This window comes from Phodopus roborovskii, unplaced genomic scaffold (assembly GCF_943737965.1).
Source record: "Phodopus roborovskii unplaced genomic scaffold, PHOROB, whole genome shotgun sequence".
Classification (NCBI taxonomy): domain Eukaryota; kingdom Metazoa; phylum Chordata; class Mammalia; order Rodentia; family Cricetidae; genus Phodopus; species Phodopus roborovskii.
In genome coordinates, this window is record NW_026126418.1 from 65,014,776 (window position 1) to 65,036,162 (window position 21,387).

The 21,387-nt window shown below is 40.9% G+C and overlaps 1 protein-coding gene and 1 pseudogene across 1 annotated transcript; both read left to right on the forward strand.

The window, feature by feature from the left end:
• The first annotated feature begins 11,820 nt into the window (after window positions 1-11,820).
• Window positions 11,821-15,250, forward strand: Il36a (interleukin 36 alpha). Its single transcript, XM_051183858.1, has 6 exons — window positions 11,821-11,857; window positions 12,219-12,296; window positions 12,388-12,501; window positions 12,936-13,075; window positions 14,081-14,294; window positions 15,150-15,250. The coding sequence occupies exons 1-5, from the start codon at window positions 11,821-11,823 to the stop codon at window positions 14,291-14,293; spliced, it is 582 nt and encodes a 193-aa protein (XP_051039815.1). The 3' UTR covers window position 14,294; window positions 15,150-15,250.
• Window positions 14,372-20,972, forward strand: LOC127221910 (protein Dr1-like; annotated as a pseudogene).
• The last annotated feature ends 415 nt before the right edge of the window (window positions 20,973-21,387 follow it).

The window sequence follows — 21,387 nt, forward strand, 5'->3', positions numbered from 1 at the left end:
AGTCACACAAAGAGGTACCTACCCACAGTGAGACTAGGAACGCCTGTAATATGATGGCCCAGAATGATCTTTTTGCCTGTTTTTAGGACTTGGGTGATTTATTGTGGAAGCCAGATGAGGCCATTGAATTCCCTGGAGCTGGGCATTACAGGTAGTTGTAAGCTGCCTGCCATGAGTACTGGGGACCTAACTTGGGTCTTCTGCAAGAGCTATACATGCTCTCAACCACTGATCCATCTCTCCAGTCCACAGATAAATTTTTAAATGGCACCATTTCCTCCTGACTTTTTATTTTATGAATGAGGACAGGAAGGCACATGGAGTGAACAAGAAATGTAAAGGACGGCACTGACTTTGAGTACTATAACTGGAAATAATGACATCCTTGATTTGGGAACTTTAAATTTCTGTCTGCTGGAGTTGAGTCATTATAAAACTCAGTGTAAGAAATCAATAGAAATGACCCTGAGTGAGACTGAAATGATCCACGCGAGATAGTCAATAACAATCATGTTGAATAAGCCAATTAAAAGTTTTGAGTTCTTTGTTAATGGCCAGACCAAGAGTGGACTCACATCTCTGGAGAGTCCCTTGGTTCCCAAGCTCAAAGGTGCAGCATTTTTAAAGCTAAAACCATAATTACATCAGTGCTAGGAGGGAGGTGTTACATTAGTGGGGGATTGGGAGTTGCCTAGTAACATCTGGTTGGTTTTTTTTTTTTTTTTTTTTTTTTTTTTTTTTACAACAAGGCTCAGCAGTATCTTCCAGACACTACATAGTATGTTTGGACCATGGTCAAGGTCATGGATTGTCCTAGAAGTATTGCCAAGGTGAATGTGGCTATTGAGAGTAGACAGCTGAGAAGTGACCAGGAAGCCACAAAATAATGTTGGGATAAGATAGTGTTACCTTAGTTATTTCATGATGGTATGGTGTATCTGACAAACATTTTTCTGGGGAGACACAATACATGTATCTACTCACTCCAGAGAGGGATCCTATGACAGACCAAATTACAAATACCACCAAAGTTCATTGGTAAATCAATGAATTTTGTTGGGGTTACTTACAGAAGCAGAAATGACTCAAAGGCAGATGCATCACCAAAACCCATGCCAGCATGAGTGATAGCTTACACAAGCTGGGAACCTGGAGCACACTGTACAGCCGGCAGGCACTCAACAGGTTGAAGTATGTCCTTTCCAGGTGACTCAGTTGGTCTAAACCTCTTCCAGCCAGCTCACTGATTTCTGCTCTTTCAGGCAGATGGTCTGGTCTCAATTTTGTTTACAGTTTAGCTCCTCGGAGAGGAACTCTCAGCTCTTACTATTGACTCCTACAGGGAGGAACCTAGTGAATCTGGTCAGTTTCATGGATTTCCAAAGCTATTTGTAGTTGTTTGCTTTTCTGGAGGATAGAATGTTTCAATCTTATCAGAAACTGTTACATATGGCAAATTCGGGCAATCTCACTCCCATCCTTGAGGCTGGCTTTATCTTGCCGGATGTCAGTCCATGTCTCACCCAAATGCAGTTCCTCTAGCCATATCTCTGGCCATCTAATATGATTATGTAATGACACAAGGGTTGAAATGTACTTATTTAACTGCATTTCTCAAACTTGAAACAACATCAGAATTACCAGGGGCATGTGCTAAACCATGTGCTGAACCTTTAGAAATGCCACACCTAGTAATTTACAGGTTTCTAGACACTGCAATATGCTGCCTAGGGATTGCTGATTGACTAATGCTTTCCTACATCTTCTCAGTGTAATTTTCTATGTAGATATAATCAAATTAATCATAGTTAGAACTCTATTTGTGCTTCTATAGAAATCAAGTTATCTTTAAATGTGTATTTCTTTGCTGATTTTGAAATTTTCTTCTCTAAGGCCTTTGCCTCTTGAGTGATTTAAATGTAAGCTGTGCAAAATGACTTGTATAAAAATGCTCAGTTCCTGGAGTCAAATTTCATAATATTTTAAGCATAGAAAGAACCTCTAATTCTGTCAACCAGTGATACACACTGTGTATTCAATAATACCCAGTAAAAGGAAATTACTGATATCCAGCTAGATGGATGCCATGGATGTCCGGAGGATGGCAGGCACAAGAGGGATGTGATGTATGGGTTCCTTTGTAAGAAGTTCAAGAACAGGTGAGACTAATTCTGATGATAGGAATCAGAGCATTAGTGCTTTGGAGAAAGAGAAGACAGTGATAATTTCTAAAAGTGGCTAGAGAATTAAAACTGGTCCCTTCAAAGGATGGAAGAACCATATAAGCATTGCACTTTACCCACTGCAGCAAAGTGCACCAGAGGCCACTGGAGCAATACTTTGTAGAGGGAAATCATTTCCATGGTAGAAGTCCTTATGCACATACTTTATTGATTAAGAATAAAAGCAGAATGAGCCAATTCAAATAAGTTTATTTTCACAGTGAGCGAAAATGCTTGCCGTCCAAGCCTGATGAACCAAGTTCCATCTCTGGAACCCACAGTGAGACAATGGAAGTAAAGACTGACCTTCAAAAGTTGTCCTTTGACCTTCACACATTTGCCATGACACCCATTTATGTGTGTGCGTGCACACACTTACACACACACTGTACAATAAATAATTTTTTAAAGTTTAAAAATGATTTGTTTCCATATGTTTTGCTTGAGAAATGGCTAAAGATGGTCTCTCCCCCCCCCTGCACCCCTTGTCAGGCAAGAGAGTTAGCACTGGGGTCACAAAAGAGTGAGAGAACTAGCCCTGCCCTTCAGCAGCTGCAGCACACAGGAGAACATGCCCTGCACCTCACCTGGGCAGCACACTAGAGCTGTTGTTGGGGGCTCGGGTGAGCCAGCTCTGAGGGCATGAGAGTACCAGAGTTGACCCCACCCCACCCCTTGCATGTCCACTACAGCAATCGGGAGAGAGGGCTCTAACTTTGTCTGGGTAAAATAAAAGAGCTGGCCCTTGCGATGTGAGTGTGGGTGACCCCATCTGAGGTTCTGAGAGCAGACCTGGCCCTTGCTTCAGGTTGCATTGAGTGAGCTAGCCAAGGCAGTGCTGGAGAGCTAGACTGGGTAGTGACCACGAGGGAAAGCTGGCAGGCTGACCAATCTAGCTACTACTCAGACCCAGAACCAAGGCTATGAGTTGGCCCAACCCAACATCCACCAACTCTATGAACTTTTGGAGCACGTGAAGGGAGAAAACCTACAGATCCAAAAATGGCAAGACCTCCATGACACAACAGTAGGATATCCAAGAAGAACCCCAGTGGGAGCCCATTATCAGTGATGTAGCAGAAACCAGAGGCCTTGAGACAGACCAATGACTCAGGCAATGAACACTTGCAAGTAAAAATGAATGAACTTGTAAGTAAAGATGAATGAATGAAGTAAAAGGTAAACTATGTGATTCAACAGGCCACACTACAGCTTCCAAGACAAGATTCTCTTACTTTGACTTTGTTGTTTGTTTGTTTTTGTTTGGTTTGGTTTTGGTTTTTCTTTTAAATTTGGTTTTAGACTTTATTGTAATATTACAATATATATATATATTGTAATATTACTACATATATATATATGTATCTCTAAAATATGTACTGTTTTAAATTTTTATGGAGATGAGGTCATAAAGTATGCATTCATCTACAGCCCACATTCTTGGGAATCACTCATGTGAGTTAAGGTGTTTAGCAGAGAAGATGCCCAGAAACTCAGTAGGGGAGATACTAAAGAAAAGCCCAGGAGGGAGTAGTCAAGAGTAGGCAGTGAGGGACTTCCCTTTCATATTTTACATCTTGAAGGATAATGTCCCATCCTTGGAATTCATTGTATTCTGGAAACTTTTAAATTCCCTCCCTGATTTCTTCAGTGACTTACTCATTATTCAATAGCAAAATGCTTAGCTTTCATATGCTTATGTAGTTTTTCTTTCTATTAACTTCTGGTATCATTGAACTATGATCTAAAAAGATACAAGGGATGATTATGATTCTTCTATATTTAGTAAGAGCTGTTTTGTTGCTTAGAATGTGATATATTTTAGAAAAGATTCTATGATTCTATTTCTGTTGGGTGGGATGTTCCATAGATACCTGTGAAATCTATTTGCCCTATGGTACATTTTAACTCTGGGATTTCCTTACTAGGTTTTAGTTTGAATCACTACATGGAGATGAGAATAGGGTATTGGAATCACCCCTATTACTATATTAGGATCTTTTATGTCTTTTAAGTATTCATGTTTATAAAATTGAAAATACTAGTGTTTGATACATATATTTTTATGATTATTATATTTTCTTGACGAAGTGTTTCTTTTAGTAATATATAGTACCTTTTTATCTCCTCTAATTAATTTTGGTTTGAAGTCTACTTTATCAGAATAGCTATGCCACTTTGTTCATTTTCTAGTTTTCTATCTTTGACTATGGGGTGTGTCTGTTGCTGGTAACAGATATTCAGATATGGATTTTTAACCAAGTTAGACAGTTTACACTGATTTTTATTGGTAAGTTAGGGTCATTTGCATTTAATGCTATTATTGAGATATTTTCATTAATTTATGTAATATAGTTGGTTTGGGGTTTGGATTATTATTATTTGTTCTTTATTCCCCAATAATATCAAGGGTTTACTAATTTACTATGTCTGACAAAATGGATTGATTTTTTTAGATTTCATTTGTTTAGCATTCCTCTCAAGAAATTTATTCTTTTCTATGCTCTCATAATTGAAGCTGTTTTTCTTCCTGTTCTATATATAATATTCCTAGGTATCTTCTGCAGTGCTGACTTGATAGTATTGAGTTGCCTTAATGTGTACTTGCCTTGAAATATTTTTAGTATGTCATTTAAAAAACTTATCTTTGGGCAGATCTTCACCTCTCCTTCTGGTCCCTCATATCCAATCCCCAGCAGAACACATGCAGCAGCCTCCCGAATCCCATCTCAAATAGATCCCACAGCTCTTCCCCTTCTAACCCTCCACCCTCCACTTGCTGCTTTATCCCAGACCCCAACTCCAACAGACATCCCTTGCTAATCCACAGGCAGCTCCTGCCTGGAAAGTAAGTAGGCTGACTGTAGATCTTCCCTTCTCCTTCTATTCCTCCATATCCAGTCCCTGTCTCATCTCCAGCTCTGTAGCAGAACTTCTAGGATAACCTCTCTCTTTACTCTCTGCCCCTATTACAAAGAGACTAAATAAGCATATTCTGATGGAACTTTCTGCTTTCCTCAATCCTGTTAACCCCTTCAGACCCTTGGCCTATCTCCATTCCTAAGTAGGAAGCTCCCATTACCCAGAAGCATATTACACCTGGAACCCCCCAGTGGCCACACCTATCAGGTTCACAGAAAATTTCCTACCAGTCATCACATTCCTAATATCTAGAGAGGAAACATAGGGAAAGAGTCCCTTGTCCTAACAGAGCTATAACACTTCTGTTGGGGTACCTTTCCCTTCAGAGCTGTAGGTGTTTCTTGGTTTCCAACTGCCAGGATATCTTTCCTTACAGAGCTGTAACACTTACATCAAAAAAAAAAAAAAAAAAAAAAAAAAAAAAAAAGAACAAAACAACAATCCAACAAAGAGAAAACCAGATACCAGCACCTAGAATTATAATCTTCCCAACTCCAGATGTCTGTCTGGACACTGGTATAAATACACAATCAATAACAAGATAGTATAACCCCATGAGAGCCCAGCAACCGTAATACAGCAGGCCCTGAATATTTCAAGATAGCTGAAGTATAAGAAAAATATCTTAAAACAGCCTGTATGAAGATGGTAGAGGCCATAAAGAGAAAACAAATCCATTAAAGAAATCCAAGAAAACACAAACAGTGGAAGGAACTGAAAGAAACTGTTCAAGAGCTGAAAATCTAAATAGAATAATGAACCCCCAAACTGAGGGAAGTTAGTATTTGAATAGGAACCATAGAAACAAACTTCTTCACCAACAGAATGCAAGATAGAAAAGAGAATCTCAGGCATTGAAGACACGCTAGAAGAAATAGATACATTGGTCAAAGACAATGTTAAATAAAAAAGACTCATGACACAAAACATCCAGGAAATCTGTAAGACTGTGGAAAGACCAAATCTAAGAATAATAGGAATGGAGGAAGGAGGAGAAACCAAGTTCAAAGGCCCAGGAAGTATTTTCAACAAAATCCTAGGGGAAAAAAAAATCCTAACCTAAATAAGGAGATGCCTGTAAATGTACAAGAAGCATACAGAACACCAAATAAATTGGACCAGAAAAGAAAGGCCCCCGGAGCTGGAGCAATAGCTCAGTGGTTAAGAGCATTGACTGCTTTTTCAGGGGTTCGAGTTCAATTCCCAGCAATCATAGGGCACATGGTGACACAGCCATTATAATGGGATCTGATGCCCTCTTCTGTATAAGAGTACATGCAGATTGAACACTCATAATACATAAATAAATAAAACACATAAATAAATTTAACAAAGGAAGGAAGATCTCCTCAGCACATAATAATCAAAACACTAAATGCACAGAAGAAAAAAAGACTATTAGAAGCTGCAAAGGAAAAAGGCCAAGTAACATATAAAGGCTAGCCTGTTAAAATTACACCTATATTCTCAATGTAAACTCTAAAAGCCAGAAGGGCCTGAACAGAAGATGTGCTGCAGACTCTAAGAGAACACAGACGTCAGCCCAGACTACTATAGCCAGCAAAACTTTCAATCACCACAGACTGAAAAAATAAGACATTTCATGACAAAGTGAAATTTAAGCAATATTTATCTACAAATACAGCCCTACAGAAGGTGCCAGAAGAAAAATTCCAACCTAAGGAGTTTGACTACAATCATGAAAACATGGGAAATAAATAATCTCAGACCAGCAAAATCAATAGAAGGGAAATGCACATACACACACACACACACACACACACACACACACACACACACACAAAACAACAACAACAAAGGAATAGATAATCATTGGTCATTGATATCTCTCATTATCAGTATATTCAATTCTCTAATGAAAAGACACAGACTAACAGGATGGATGCAAAAATGGGACCCATCTTTCTGCTGCAACCAAGAAACACACCTCAATATCAAGGACAGACACTACCTCAAGGTAAAGCAAATGAACCCAACAAGGAAGCTGGTATAGCCTCTGTAATATCTAACAAAAAAGACTTCAAACGAAAACTAATCCACCAAGGGAAAAAAATCTACCAAGAGAACATTTCAATTCTTATCATCTATGCCCAAACACACGGACACCTAAGATTTTAAAAGAAACACTACTATATCTTAAATCACATATTGACCCTCACATAATGATAGTGGGAGACTTCAATACTCTACTCTCACCAATAGACAAATCACCCAGACAAAAACTAAGTAAAGAAATGCTGGAGCTAACTAATGTTATAAACCAAATGGACATAACATGCTTATAGAACATTTCACTCAAACACTAAAGAATATACCTTCTATTCTGCACTTCATGGAACTTTCTCCAAAATTGATCATATATTCAGACACAAAGCAAGTCTGAACAGACACAAGAATTGAAATAACTATTCATCCTATCAGACCACCATGCATTAAAGCTGGATGGATATCAACAACAGAAAGAACAGAAACCTACAAATTCATGGAAACCGAATAACCCTACTGAATGAAAAATGGGTCAAGACTGCAATGAAAGACTTTCAAGAATTGAATGAAAATTATACAGAGCATATCCAAACTCTGTAAAAAGAAGAGACAGAAAGAGTATAAGAGCCAGAGGGGATTGGAGGACACCAGGAGAACAAAGCCTTTTAAACCAACTGAGCAAAGCTCATATATACTCAGAGACTAACGCGGCAAGCATGGGGCCTACTCAGGTCTGTACCAGGTCCTCTCAGCAGGTATCATACCTTCCAGTCTTGTATTTTTATGGGACTCCTGAGTATGGGAACAAGAGAGTCTCTGATTCTTGCTCCTTCTCTTGGGGCTCTTTTCTTACTTTTGGTTTGCCTTGTCCAACTTTGATGTGGTGGCTTTTGTTTTATTTTACGTGCTTTATTTTGTTATTTTTGTTGTCGTCTCTTACAAGCCTATTCTTTTCTCATGAGGAACAGAAAGTGAGTGGATCCATATGGGAGGCGAGGAAGGGGAAAGGGGGAGAGCAGGAGAGGTGCAAGTGGTAGAGGAAAGGCAAACTCTAAATAGGATACATTTATATGAGAAAAGAGTCTATTTTTCAATAACAGCAGGATGTCTTTGTTAGATATAGCACTGTTGGTTGACAGCTATTTACTTCCAGGGTTTGAAGTGTATCATCCCATGGTTTTCTGTCTTCGGAGGTCGGTGATGAGAAAAATGTTGCTATTCTTATGTCTCTGTCTTGTATAGATGAGTTGGCATTTTGCTCTCACAGCTTTTAATGTTTCTTTACTTTGTATTTTTGACATCCTAATATAATATGTTATGGGGAGGTTTTTCTCTGGTCTTGTCTATTTGGATTTATAAATCCTCTTACATTTGAATGTCTGCTTATATCTCTAGATTTGAGAAAATTTCTGTTGTTCTTTTGTTTAACATAGTCTTCATGACTTTGGTGTTTGTGTCAGCTCCTTCTACCCTGTGGCTATCAGATGTGGTCTTTTGACAGTAACTCCAATTTCATGGATATTGTAGTCATGCTAGTTTATTTATTTTTCTTTATTGTTGTTAGAATGTAGCATTTTATAAATCCCCTCCATCCCTGATATTTTTTTTCCAATGCTTATATGGACCACTGGTGATGCTATCTACTCTGTCTTTTACTTGGTTCATTAAATTTTTCATTTTCAGCATTTTTATTTTTTTCCATTGAATCTTGTCTGGTTCTGGAATTTTCTCTGAAAGGAGGAGGATTTTTAATAACAGCTTCAATCTCATTGCTTGTAGTGAGTCTGTTTAAGTTGTTTATATCTTCAAGGCTTAGCTTTTGTAGGTGATATGCACATAGAAATTCTTCCATATTTTCTGGTTTAGCCAGCTTTCTGGCATATAAATTCTAATAGCAATGTCTACAGATGTTCTGTATTCTTTGGAGCCAGTTATAATGACACTCCCTTTTTCTAAATTATTTATTATAAATATTTTATATACAAGTGTCTGGTGTCCACCAGAGTTGAGTTGTCATTACAGTGGAAGCGTTACTTCTCCATATAACAGGAGCCTCTACTGGCAGTGCTTAGCTTTGCATTGCATGGTCTTGCATACTGTCTCCTAATTCTCCCCAGATTGTGGGGTCTGGCTAAGATTTTAGCTGGGATGTCTCCCAAGTGTATTAAAAGTATGAAAAGCAAACAGCACAGAAATTGATATGGCTAAAGGATCTCTAAGAAACATAGCTCACATCCTAGGCTTTTCTCTCCCCTGCTGTCTCAACTTCTCACCGAAACCTGCAACTGCACTTGAAGCTCGTGAGGACTGTGCTTTGTCCCAAGCATAGGATCATTTACCTTTTGGAAACTGCTTCTATTTCCCCTTCCCTGGTTGTGGAACTCTATGGCTGAGGTTGTACTCAGGTTACTTTTACATCTTCTCTTTGTTTTTGCTTTTTCAGGAATCCTTTTACTTCCTTCTTGGATTCCCAAGGCTCTTCCTCTATTTCTCTCTTTGAGATAAAGTTTATTATTTCAAATTGTGACTCCTTCCTGCCTCACACAGATTCAGCCTGTATGTAATCAGCCATCTTACCCAAAAGTCCAGCTGAATTCAGCATTGGGGATGTCATTGTACTGTCTTCTCACTCCCATTATTGTCAGGCCTGTGTTTCCTTAAAGGAGATACATTTTTTTATATATGTTAGCTTTACTAATTGGCTTTTGTTTTAATCTTATGAAATCTCATCCTGATGAAGTTATGAGTGCATTTCTTTTGTCTAATCCAAAATCCTTGTACCTGTGCCCATGACTCTCCAGAAATGGCTTATTTTCGTCTTCCTCTCTCCCCTCCTGTTTGCATAGTTTTCATAGACTAGAGAAGAAAATGGCTTCAGGGCTCTGAGCATGTTCCCTCCCAGCCCAAGGCATGCCCAGAACCCCCAACTCTTTTTTTTGTGTGTTGATTTGATCGTGTTACTAACCATGGTTGTGGGCTATAAACACAGAAGGTGTGGTGGTATCTCTATATAGTCCTTGCTGCCTTAGAACTCACCATGTAGACCAGGCTGAGCTCAAACTCACAGAGATCTACCTGCCTCCACTTCATGAGTGCTGGAATTAAAGTCATATACCACCGCTCTCGGTGGCATAGCAATTTTAATGTTCTTCTCTTTCAGATCTTAAATCCATAGGTTGGAGTAAAGTTTCTCTATTTCTGACAAGATGCCAGATGATGCCAAAACATCACCAATAGTCTTCACTTCAGTGTGTGCACAATTAGGAATGCTGAAATATTTATTTTGAATATTTATCATTTGAATACAAATATTTTCCCTTTGAACACTGAACTACTGACTTAATTGGGAGATGACTCCAGGAAATGCAGTGCATACTAGTTACTTTTACAGGTAACTGGCTGGGGGGGGGCAAGTAGGGGCCCCCTGAGAAGCCTGAACATTGCCCCACCAGGGCACAGAGAGACTGAAACCTTATTCTTTAACTCATCAGTAGCATTTGTCCCTGAGATGGAAGCCAATGAGATATGAAGGTGACATGTGCCAGGCCTGTTGGAGTCAGACTGTGAACTCAGAATTGGGACAAAGCATCAAAATCATTGCCTCGGTTTCCTTTAGGAAAGACCTAGTGACAGTCACTGTTGTCTCCGACCATCTGACAACTATGCTTTGAAGGACTCTAACAGGCCCAAACATGACAAAGGTGGCATAGTCAGGCCCTGCCACCCCACCCCTCCCCCACTTCCTTCTCTCTTGCTAAACCATTAGATTCCCTTATTTAGGCAATTCTGCATTCCTAAAGCTGGCCATCAAAGTCCATTCCCTTATTTGGCCACTTCCTTATGCCTGCCTCCTTCCAGCTATCGGAATTTCCTATTTAGCTACACTGACCACCATGCTCAATCAGAACCTAACAACTCTTCCTAGCTCATCTTAACACAGACCTTCCCTTTTTCCTGTTTAAAAAATCACCCTTGCAGAACCATTTACTACTGTTTCCATCATCTGCCTTGTCAACTTGTCTTGCTTAATAAAGAATCTCTTTGTATTGGGAATCGGTATTTGGGTGTGGTCTGTGCCTAATCCGGGGTCTGGAAGGGAGCATCCCAAGAAGTGCAGGTTCCTTCAGGCTTCCTTATCCTATAACAAGGTAATGACTTAAATATGCTGAGGTGTGGGCAGGCAGTCCAGGAGCTGGCAATGCTTTGGGTAAAGTGTGTTGGTGGAGAAGCAGCATGCATGTGGGCTGGGAGAAAGTGGAGCACCCCCTCCTGTCAGCCAAGGTGACTTGTACCAGGTTAGAAGCTACATAGGACTTAGGACATGGTCTTCTCCCCACTGACCCTTGCACTTGCTACAGGCTCCTACTGTATGAGCAATATTCTAGTACCTCATGTTATATCTCCTAGTCCAGTCATCCACCCTGGGGAAATCCCATGTTTCTTTCCTCAGTCTGTCAGAATCTGTAACTGTATTTCCTGCTTGTCGCTCAGCATGCCCTCCCATTCCAAGGCACTCTGATAAGTCACAAACGTGCTGACATTGACATTTACTCCAAATAAATACTTAGCAAGTCCTCCAGCACAAGGAACCAACAATTATCTAGGGTGCCGGGCAGTCCCAGATCCACTGAGGCAGAACTTCCTTCCTTCATGTTGTGGATAAAAAGGCATGGGCCCCAGCGAGCCTGTCAGAGAAGCTGAGCACAGTAGGAACTTCAGTTCCTTCCACAGTTGGTAGGCATCAGTACAGCAGCAGCCATAGAACTGTGGTGGGCAGACACAGTTCCTCTGAAATCAGGTTAGAGAGGCAGCCTCTGGCTTTCAGTCACCCTGATCCCTTGATGTTTTAACCCTGGCCTTGGTACTCTTGGTCCTCCCAGACCTCAGGCCTGCATGGAAGTTTAGAGTAGCTTCTTCTCTTAGGAAATAAGCTGAGTGAGTCTAAGGATGTAGAGGAATCTTGGTGAGACTTGGGTTAGGAGAGTGTGACTGGCTGTTAGGCTGATCAGCAGTTCCTCTGACCTGGGGTCAACCTGGAATTTAGGATTAACTCTGTTTCTCCCCTAGGATCAGTCTACACTTATATGACACTGGAGCTAGGTTGGAAGTTCAGAAACAACGTCACCATAATGGATAAGGGCAAACGTAAATATCTTTATAGAAGACTGGAAAGTGGGAGTGGGGGAGGGGTCTGTGCCTTCGTCCTTACATATCCGCATTTTTAATTTCTTTACAGAACTAAGCACAGTAACACCATGGCTAAGACATGTTCAGGACCTTAGTAGTCGTGTGTGGGTTCTTCATAACGATATCCTCACTGTAGTTCCTAGGAAAGAACAGACGGTTCCAGGTGAGTAGCCCAGGCCCTTTGAGGCAGCCCCTCTGGCTAATGTTGTGGGTCTGTCCTGAGTCTTTCATTTCACATGTGTTAGCTGCCCTTACCAGGGATAGAATTCCATGGGCAGTTTAGAATAGAGGGTCATCATAGGCTTGGATACCTGTGGGATGGGTCCAGGGGGGAGTGGGAGGTTGAGGAAATGGAAAACTTTTTATTTGAGAAGTTTCAGAGTCAAATAACAGAGAAAGCTCTATGAGATTAATCTTTGAATCTATGAGAGGCTGACTTCTCTAATGGAAATAGTCACCCAAATTCGATGCCTATATGAGCCAGGTGATGAGTGACAGGTGACATGAAGGAGATTCCAGCCACTGTTTCTTTGTCTCTAGTTTAGTGTTGCTTTGGAAGTATGAACTGAACCCCTCTTTCTGCCCTTGCATTCCCAGTCACTGTCACCTTACTCCCATACCAATATCCAGAGATTCTTGAGAAGGACAGGGGGGATCCCATGTATATGGGACTGAGAGAGCCTCAGTGCTGCCTGGTCTGCACAAGACAAGGAGAGCAGCCGGTGCTGCACCTTAAGGTGAGTTCAGGAAGGAAGGGTCTGCTCTTGATTGGCCATGGGTGAGGAGCCCATCTGGCCCATAAGGCTCCCACTTGACAGAAACCCTGATTTCCAAATCTTTTAAAGGGCAACTCACAGATTGTCCTCATACCAATTTATTGTTCCCCTAAGGGTGCATGCAGCACCAAAGAATAAGAAAAAAAATGTAACAGTATTTGAAAGTAGCTTTCCAAAATAACTTTTTGTTTTATTTACAAAAGTAAGTTTTGTCAAGGAAGAAGGTTTTTAAGAGTTGTGTGTGTGTGTGTGTGTGTGTGTGTGTGTGTATGCATGTGCCTGTGTAGCATGTATATATGCATGTGTGTATGCATGTGCATGTGTATGCATGTGTGCATATGCATGTGTGTGTTCATTTGCAGGACCATGTGTATGTGTGTGCACATGTGGATATAGGTCAGAAGTTGACACTGGATATCTTCCTTTGCCCCTCCCCACATTATTGTTGTTGTTGTTGTTGTTGTTGACTTTTTGAAACAGGGTTTCTCTGTGAAATAGTCCTGGGTGGCCTAGAACTTACTTTGTAGACCAGGCTGGGCTTGAACTCAGAGATCCACCCAACTCTGCCTCCTAAGTGCTGGAATTAAAGGTGTGTGCCACCACCATCCCTACATTATTTTTAAGACAGGATTTCACTAAATCTGGAACTCACCAACAAGGCTAGGCTGGCTGAGGGGGGATGAGGAGGATGACTGTAACACATAGACATTGAGGAGCCTGCTTCTCATCTCAGCACTGGGGATACACAGAGAGAATTGTCTCAAAATATTAGAAATACCAAACTACAGACAACCAAACAAAACTGAAATTTGTGTCCTAATGTTTCTACTGTACTCTTAACACGTATTTAGGGTGTAGTAAGAAACAGAAGTCTCCAGGCCTGCCTTAACAGATGGGGACTGGTTTTAGAGACAAGTGAACGGTTGAGGTGGTGATGTTGATTCCTGGGTTCTCTTCACCCACCAGAAAGGAAATGTACTGGAACTGTACCGCCAAAGGGAGCCTGTAAAACCCTCCCTCTTCTATCACAACAAGAGTGGCACAACCTCAACATTTGAGTCTGCAGCCTTCCCTGGTTGGTTCATTGCTGTCTGCTCCAAAGGAAGTTGTCCACTTTTTCTGACCCAAGAACTGGGGAAAACCCACATCACTGACTTTGAGATGACTATGGTGCATTAAGGTCAGTCTTATAATGTCAGTCTTTACCACGCAGAGAACCCTGCCTTTGCCTCAAGGCTCTTTCTCCTTTCATGAACAATGTCATCCTGGCCCATCTTCTACACAGAGGCAGGTTTGCTCATGCTATGCTGGTTTGTTTTCATCAACCTACAACAAGCTAGGCTCGGCTGGGAAGGAAAAAAAATCAGTTGAGAAAATGCCTCCATTACATTGCTTTATCAGCAAGTCTGTGGGGCATGTCTTGATTAGTGATTGATGTGGGAGGGGCCCAGACTACTGTGGTTGATGCCACACCTGGGTGGGGGGTCCAGGGGTATATAAGAAAGCAAGCTGAGCAAGCCACATAGAGAAAGCAGCTTTCCTCTATGGTCCCTGCTTCGATTCCAGACTCCAGGTACCTGTCCTAAGTTCTTGCTTTGACTTTCTCAGTGATGGACTGGTACCTGGTACCTGGAAGTGTAAAATGAAATAAACCTTTTCCTTGCCAAATTGTTTTTGGTAAATGTTTTATCATGACAACAAAGACACAAACTAACACACATATCCAAGTACAGGTTAAAAGGTGATAGAGTCTGAGCCTAGAATATGAAGAAAGAATCTGTTGCTGGGTTTTTCACTCAAGGTTGATCTAAATGCTGGTGTACATTTTTTGGGGAAATGGCAGAGGTATATTGGGTGTCTTTGCCATAGTGGTATCGTTAAATCATAACACCATCACAAAACTGACAAAGTGAGCTCTAGCTATGTAATATATAAATAGTATATATAAATATAATATATCTGTTATATAGCTGCTAATATGTAAACTAAGAAATGTGAATGGTGACCACCTGTGTCCATGCTTCTGGGTTTTCAGACACATTGTTCTGTGGCACTCTCTCAAGATCTCTCAGATCCTGACAAGAAGAAGCAACCATATACACCCAACAAAGTAAAAGACTGAAAAGAAAGCTGAGCCCTTCAGTGGCTGGCTTCCCTCTCTGTGACAGCTGAATCAGATGCAGAACATCTTACCATGTTTTCATCCATAGCATTACTGCTGGATTTTATAAAGAGTGAACTTTGTGGAATAAAATCATTTATCTCACTTGCTTTGTTGAATACAGTCATTTTAGTGCAATAAAATAGCCATGTTATTTCTGCATTTATAAGAAGTTATAGTTTGTAAATCAGGTTGACATGAAGTTTCTCTCTCTCTCTCTCTCTTTTCCTTGGGTGTATGAGTGTGTATGTATGTATGTACATATGTATGTACACATGTGCATGTATGTGCATGTGAAGGCCAGAAGTTGTTGCTAGGTGTCTTCCCTAATCATCCCCACCTTTTATGTTGAAGTAGGCTCTTTCATTTGCCAGTTCAGCTAGTGCAGCCAGCCAGATTGCTCATGAAGAACTCCCTTGTTAATCTGCCTTCCAGCTATTGCTGCTTCCCTTACACTCCCTATCTCTACCTTCAGAGGGCAGGAATTACAAATGGGACAACTTGACACAAGTAAGGGTTATCTGAGAAGAAACTTCAGTTGAGAAAATGCCCCCCAATAGATTGCTAAGTTTTTAAAGCATCTTCTTGATTAATGACAATGTGGGGGAAGGGGTCCAATCCTCTCTAGGAAGTATCACCTTTGTGCTGGTGATTCTATGCTGTATAAGAAAGCCATGAGGAGCAGGTCTGTAAGCAACACCCCTCCATGGTCTCTGTTTCAGTGTGCCTCCAGGTTCCTGACCTGCTTGGTTCTTGCCTTGGCTTCCATGGTGATTTGAATGAGAATGTCCCCATAGACCCATATATTTGCATGCTTAGTCCCTTGTTGGTGAACTGTTTGGAAAGATTAGGAGGTGTGGCTTTGTTGGAGTAGGTGTGTCCTTGTTGGAGGAGGTATGTTGCTAGAGATAGGGTTTGAGATTTCAAATACCTACACCAGGCCCAGTGTCACTCTTTCTGCCTGCTACCGGAGGATCTGAGAGGATATAAAGCTGTCAGTTACTGCTCTAGAGCCATATCTCTCTGTTTTCCACCATGATAATAATGGACTAATCCTCTGAAACTGGAAACAGGTACCCAATTAAATGATTTTCTTAGTAAATGTCACCTTGGTCATGATGTCTTTTCACAGTAATACAACAGTAACCAAGATAGTTTCCCTCAGTAATAGCCTATGACCAGAATATATAAACAAATAAATCTTTTCCAGATTAAAGGTGTGAGCCACCACTGCCTGGCCATAATCTTTATAAGAGCAATAGACAGCAAACTAACTCAGCCACCATGCCTGCCCAGCCCTTACATGTGTAAGGATTTGAACTCTGGTTCTCACACTCAAGCAGCAACTACTTTACCCTCTATTCCTTCTCCTTAGTCCCAAGTCTCTTTTAGAACTAGCAAGATTCCTTAGGAAGGTGGTCTTTTCTAAAACCAGGTTCTTCAAGGCCCAAATATAGGGTGGCTAGGCAAACAGGGCTCCATTAATAAAAATTGTATTCTATATTTCAATGCATGATGTAGATAAATAACTGACTGAAAATCTCCAGCCCCACCCTGGAATGAGTTTCTGTAAGCATCTTGTGAGTTTTTCCTTCAAACTCATCAACCATAAACTAACTTGGCTTTTGTGTATGGTGAGCATATTCGTTTTTGAAGATTTATCCTTTTCTATACTGTGACAGCCACAGTGGTTCAGCAGTGGCAGACAAGCTGTGAGGCAGCAGCGCAGGTGCCTGAAGGATGGTTTGACCCAGATGGCGGGGCCACAAGGGCCAGCTCTGTAGGGCCAGGTCTGCTGGGTTTCTGTCCTATACTGAGCCCAGGGGGTAGGAGATACTTCTGCATCTTTTGTGTGCTTTCCTGTGCTGTTTCGGTCAGGTTAGACGACAGCATCAGTCCGTTTGAAGCCACATGGAGGGTGGCTCTCCATTCCTTTAGACGTCCAGTCCTGGGAGTGATGTTCCCATACCCCTCAGGACCCTGACCTTTCCTTCAGACTCATACTAAAATTTCTCACACAATGGGTATTTCCGCCCCTCGCACCTGCTCCTTCCTCGTTTCTACACCCTCTTTCTGAGCTTCCTGACTCCGACATCCCTCTCTGAGGGCAACCTTTTGAGAAATCTTCGTAGAGTAATGAATCGGAGTCGAGGAGTTTACAAAGTTGGGGCTTGAAAGACAGGAAGGTACCATAGCTTCCTCGTTTGGCAACTATGATGCTCTCACTATTCCTGGAGCTGCTATAAATAAGATGATCAAAGAGACTCTCCCTAACGTCCTGGTGGCCAGCAATTCCCAAGAGCTGGTAGTGAACTGTTGCACCGAATTCATTCACCTTATATCTTCGGAAGCCAATGAGGTTTGCAACAAGTCGAAAAAGAAGACAATTTCACCAGAACATGTCATACAAGCACTAGAAAGTTTAGGCTTTTGGCTCTTACATCAGTGAAGTAAAAGAAGTCTTACAAGAATGCAATATAGTAGCACCAAAAAGAAGGCCAGTTCTCGTTTGGAAAGCCTTGGCATTCCTGAAGAAGAATTGTTGAGACAACAGGAATTATTTGCAAAAGCTAGACAGCAGCAAGCAGAATTGGCCCAACAGGCATGAATGGCTTCAAACGAAGCAAGCCGCCCAACAAGCCCAGCTTGCTGCAGCCTCAACCAAACCAATCTGTTTTCAGTGGCCTAATGGGCTGGATCCCACAGGGGTCACCCATCTTAAGAAGTGTAGTTTAGCCCGTTTTCATTGCCCTGAAGAGGCTGAATCCCACATGGGTCACCCATCTTGGTGTCTTAAGTGACTCCTTCTTGGGCCAAAAATCTGGACCAGCCCAACAAATATGATCTGTTAGTCAAGATTTTCCCATGACTGCTTTCCTACCTTGATTGTCTACTCTAACAGGTCTTTCGTGACAGACTATCTTTCTTTTTGGACTGCCAGCCCCCAAATATTGACATGGAAACATATTATTAATTATGAAAGCTTGGCCTTATAACTTAAATTAACCTGTGTCTATTAACCTATGTTCTACCATGAAGCTTTTTACTTCTCCTCCATTCTGTATATCCAACTCCCTCTATGTCTTGCTGGCATCACTCTTTTCTTCTTCTTCTTCTTCTTCTTCTTCTTCTTCTTCTTCTTCTTCTTCTTCTTCTTCTTCTTCTTCTTCTTCTTCTTCTTCTTCTTCTTTATGTGGCCTCTCCCTCCCAGGCAGTCCAATTAACTTTCCCATATGGTATGCTCCAGGACATGTGCTCTTTGGAGTAGACTGAGGGCCTCAAGGTTTCTTGAGGTCTGAGCTCTGATTTCCAGTTTCGAATTTGTCTTGTCCTCTGAATGGCCAAAGTGTGTCACTAAGTGGAGGAATGCAAATAGTCTTGGTGAAAGAAGCTAGGGAGGTGGCGGCCTTGTCCATGTGTTTCAGCGTCTCATGGTGGCCTCCTTAACTACCGCTGACCTGGGAGGTGCTGTCTACTCCCTTCTTCTGGGCTTTGAAGTGGTCTTGGATCCTGGATCAGGTTTGTTTGTTGTTGCCACAGGAAGCAAGCTGGTAACAGACATTTCCAGGCCTCACCTGTCCTTCAAGATCCAGATGGCATTTGTGGATCGTCAACGTAGGTGTTGTGATTCTTTTATTTTTTATTTTTGGTTTTTTGAGACAGGGTGTCTCTGTATTGCTGTCCTGGAACTGGCTCTGTAGACCAGGCTGTCCTCGAATTCACAGAGAACTGCCTGCCTCTGCCTCCCGAGTGCTGGGATTAGAGGCGTGTGCTACCAATGCCCGACTAGGTATTGTGATTCTTTATATATATATATATATATATATATATATATATATATATACATACATATACATATATATATATGTATATGTATGTATATATATATATATATATATATATGTATATATATATATAATTTTTTTATTTAATTTTATATAACAAAGTCCAATTAAATGAAAACAAACATTTATACACAATATTTGGGAATTTGGGCGTCGTTCTTTCCAAACTACTTCCTGCTGGTAAGGGGCGCTGTCTTGGGGGATTCGAAGAAGATTCAGATATCCTAGCTGTAGTCTGTAGGGCTGTTTTGTCCAGCTGTTTGGAATGTAGGATCCTTGCTGGCATCACTCTTGTGTGCCTAAATTCAACAGGAATTCATTTCTTTGCCCAGAAGTCCTGCCTTATCTCTCCTGCCCAGATATTGGCCATCCAGCTTTTTATTAAATCAATCACAGTGACACATCTTCACACAGTGTAAACTAATATCACACAACAGTCTACTGTATTTAAACCAAGATTTTACATTTTTAAAATTCATGTTTTTGTTACTGTCATAAAATTGTTATCATTCAATATAGACTATATAAAACATACAAGTTTTAGGTGAACAGAGCCTTATTGTAAGCCTTTCCCCAAAAACTTTCATTTTTGAAGCCCTCCTACTTTAGAGCCAAACTCCTAGAGCCACAAATAACACTTCCTATAGAAAGCGGGCATTAACTGGTTCAACCAACTTGATTTCTGTGTTGCTATTGATATTTAAAATGTCAAACTATAACAAAGTTATAGACATCAGAATTAATCTGTTAGAGCTACCTGTATTTCATATCACTGATCCTGATGACTATTTTTCTCTTATACATATGGCTAGGTGTCATAGCACAGAATTCACCACACCTACCAGACATAAAAACTCTAATTAATGAACTCAAATTCCAAATGTTAAATGCCCAGGAATTAATGGTTCCTAGAAGCCCTGTGGCCTTTTGTCTGACTAGGAGTAACTTTGACTCCAGTAACTCCTATTAGAGATAAAACAAAAATTTTGAGTTGACTCTTTTTATCCAAATTATACCAAAACAAATCATCAGTCTTCATTGAAAACAGCATTCAGGGTACTTTTTAAAATTCAGAGAAGTCTGGAGTTTCACAGATGCTTCATGTCAATTCCATACTCCATTGAAATACTTTTATTTCCAGTCAATGGAATTTAAAGAACAAGAACTGGAAAGAGCTGGGAACCAGAGGTTGAAGAACTTTATGGATTCTTGGAAGGGGGATTTGAGGGAATCATCAGACACTAGGGTGAGCACTGGTGGCCTGCCCTAGGCTCTAAGGAAGTGAAACTTACTGGAAGTAGCCATTTTTACCAAGACTTCACTGTTCACTGTAAAAAAAAAAAAATATCTTATCTGACAGCAAGGAGATCCCATGTTCAGAAATGAAAACTTCCAGGCACCTGGCTTGGTAGAATCTGCCAAATGGTTCTGCTGTCTCACTTCTGGTTTCCCTATTATGGGGATTTCCCTCATCTTCTTCCCTTGATGTTCTCTGACCTGCCACTGTCATGTCCCCTCCTAAAGCCTTGCCAAGAATAAGTGTTCTAGAGAAAGGGCCTGCACATGATTCTTTGGCCAAAAGCCAGAAGCTCTACCTTAGCAGTCAAAGTATAGAGTGTTTGCTGTAAGAGAAGTCATCAAGATCAAAGTGCATGGATATCTCTATCTGGTCCCCTAAGCTCTGTTCATCAAGAGGCAGCTGGTGCCTGTTCTTAAAAAGCTTACCATTAAATCAACTCTAGCCATGGATAAGTCTCTGACTTCAAGAGAACTACAGTTTCTCATTGAGCAGAGAGTTAGTGGGGCCATCATCATTGTTCCTCATAGCAAGACTAAGGCTGAGGAAGACTGAAGATCCTGTGTCATCTAGGGACAAGGTAAAAATCAGCACACTAATTATGAGGTTATATTGACGAGGTACAGATAAAGCTAGCTGCAAAGTATCAGAAACCATATTTCTTCATCCAAGGATTTACTGGAAGAGGAGAATGGCACACACAAAAAAAAAAAAAAAAAAAAATAAGCACATGATTTAATTATTCATGGAAAACAGCATGATGAATGACTGTTACTGTCTTATTCACACAGAGATTTTATTCCTTTCCACTATGGACAGTCAGAACTAGAACTGCCTGGATTCTTAGGAGCCCCAAGAATAAGGCATCTGTTCCCAAATTTGCTGGAGGATAATAATCAGTCACAGAGAAGCAGCCACTGTCATAGTTAAGGTTTTCATTGCTGTGAAGAGACACCATGACCGTGTCAAC

Excerpts from the sequence above, each read along its gene's own strand:
- Il36a (XM_051183858.1), top strand. The coding sequence starts at position 11,821 with ATGGGCCCCAGCGAGCCTGTCAGAGAAGCTGAGCACA. Across the intron at positions 11,858-12,218 it reads TGTCAGAGAAGCTGAGCACA|GATCAGTCTACACTTATATG; the intron begins GTAGGAACTTCA and ends TTTCTCCCCTAG. Across the intron at positions 13,076-14,080 it reads AGCCGGTGCTGCACCTTAAG|AAAGGAAATGTACTGGAACT; the intron begins GTGAGTTCAGGA and ends TTCACCCACCAG.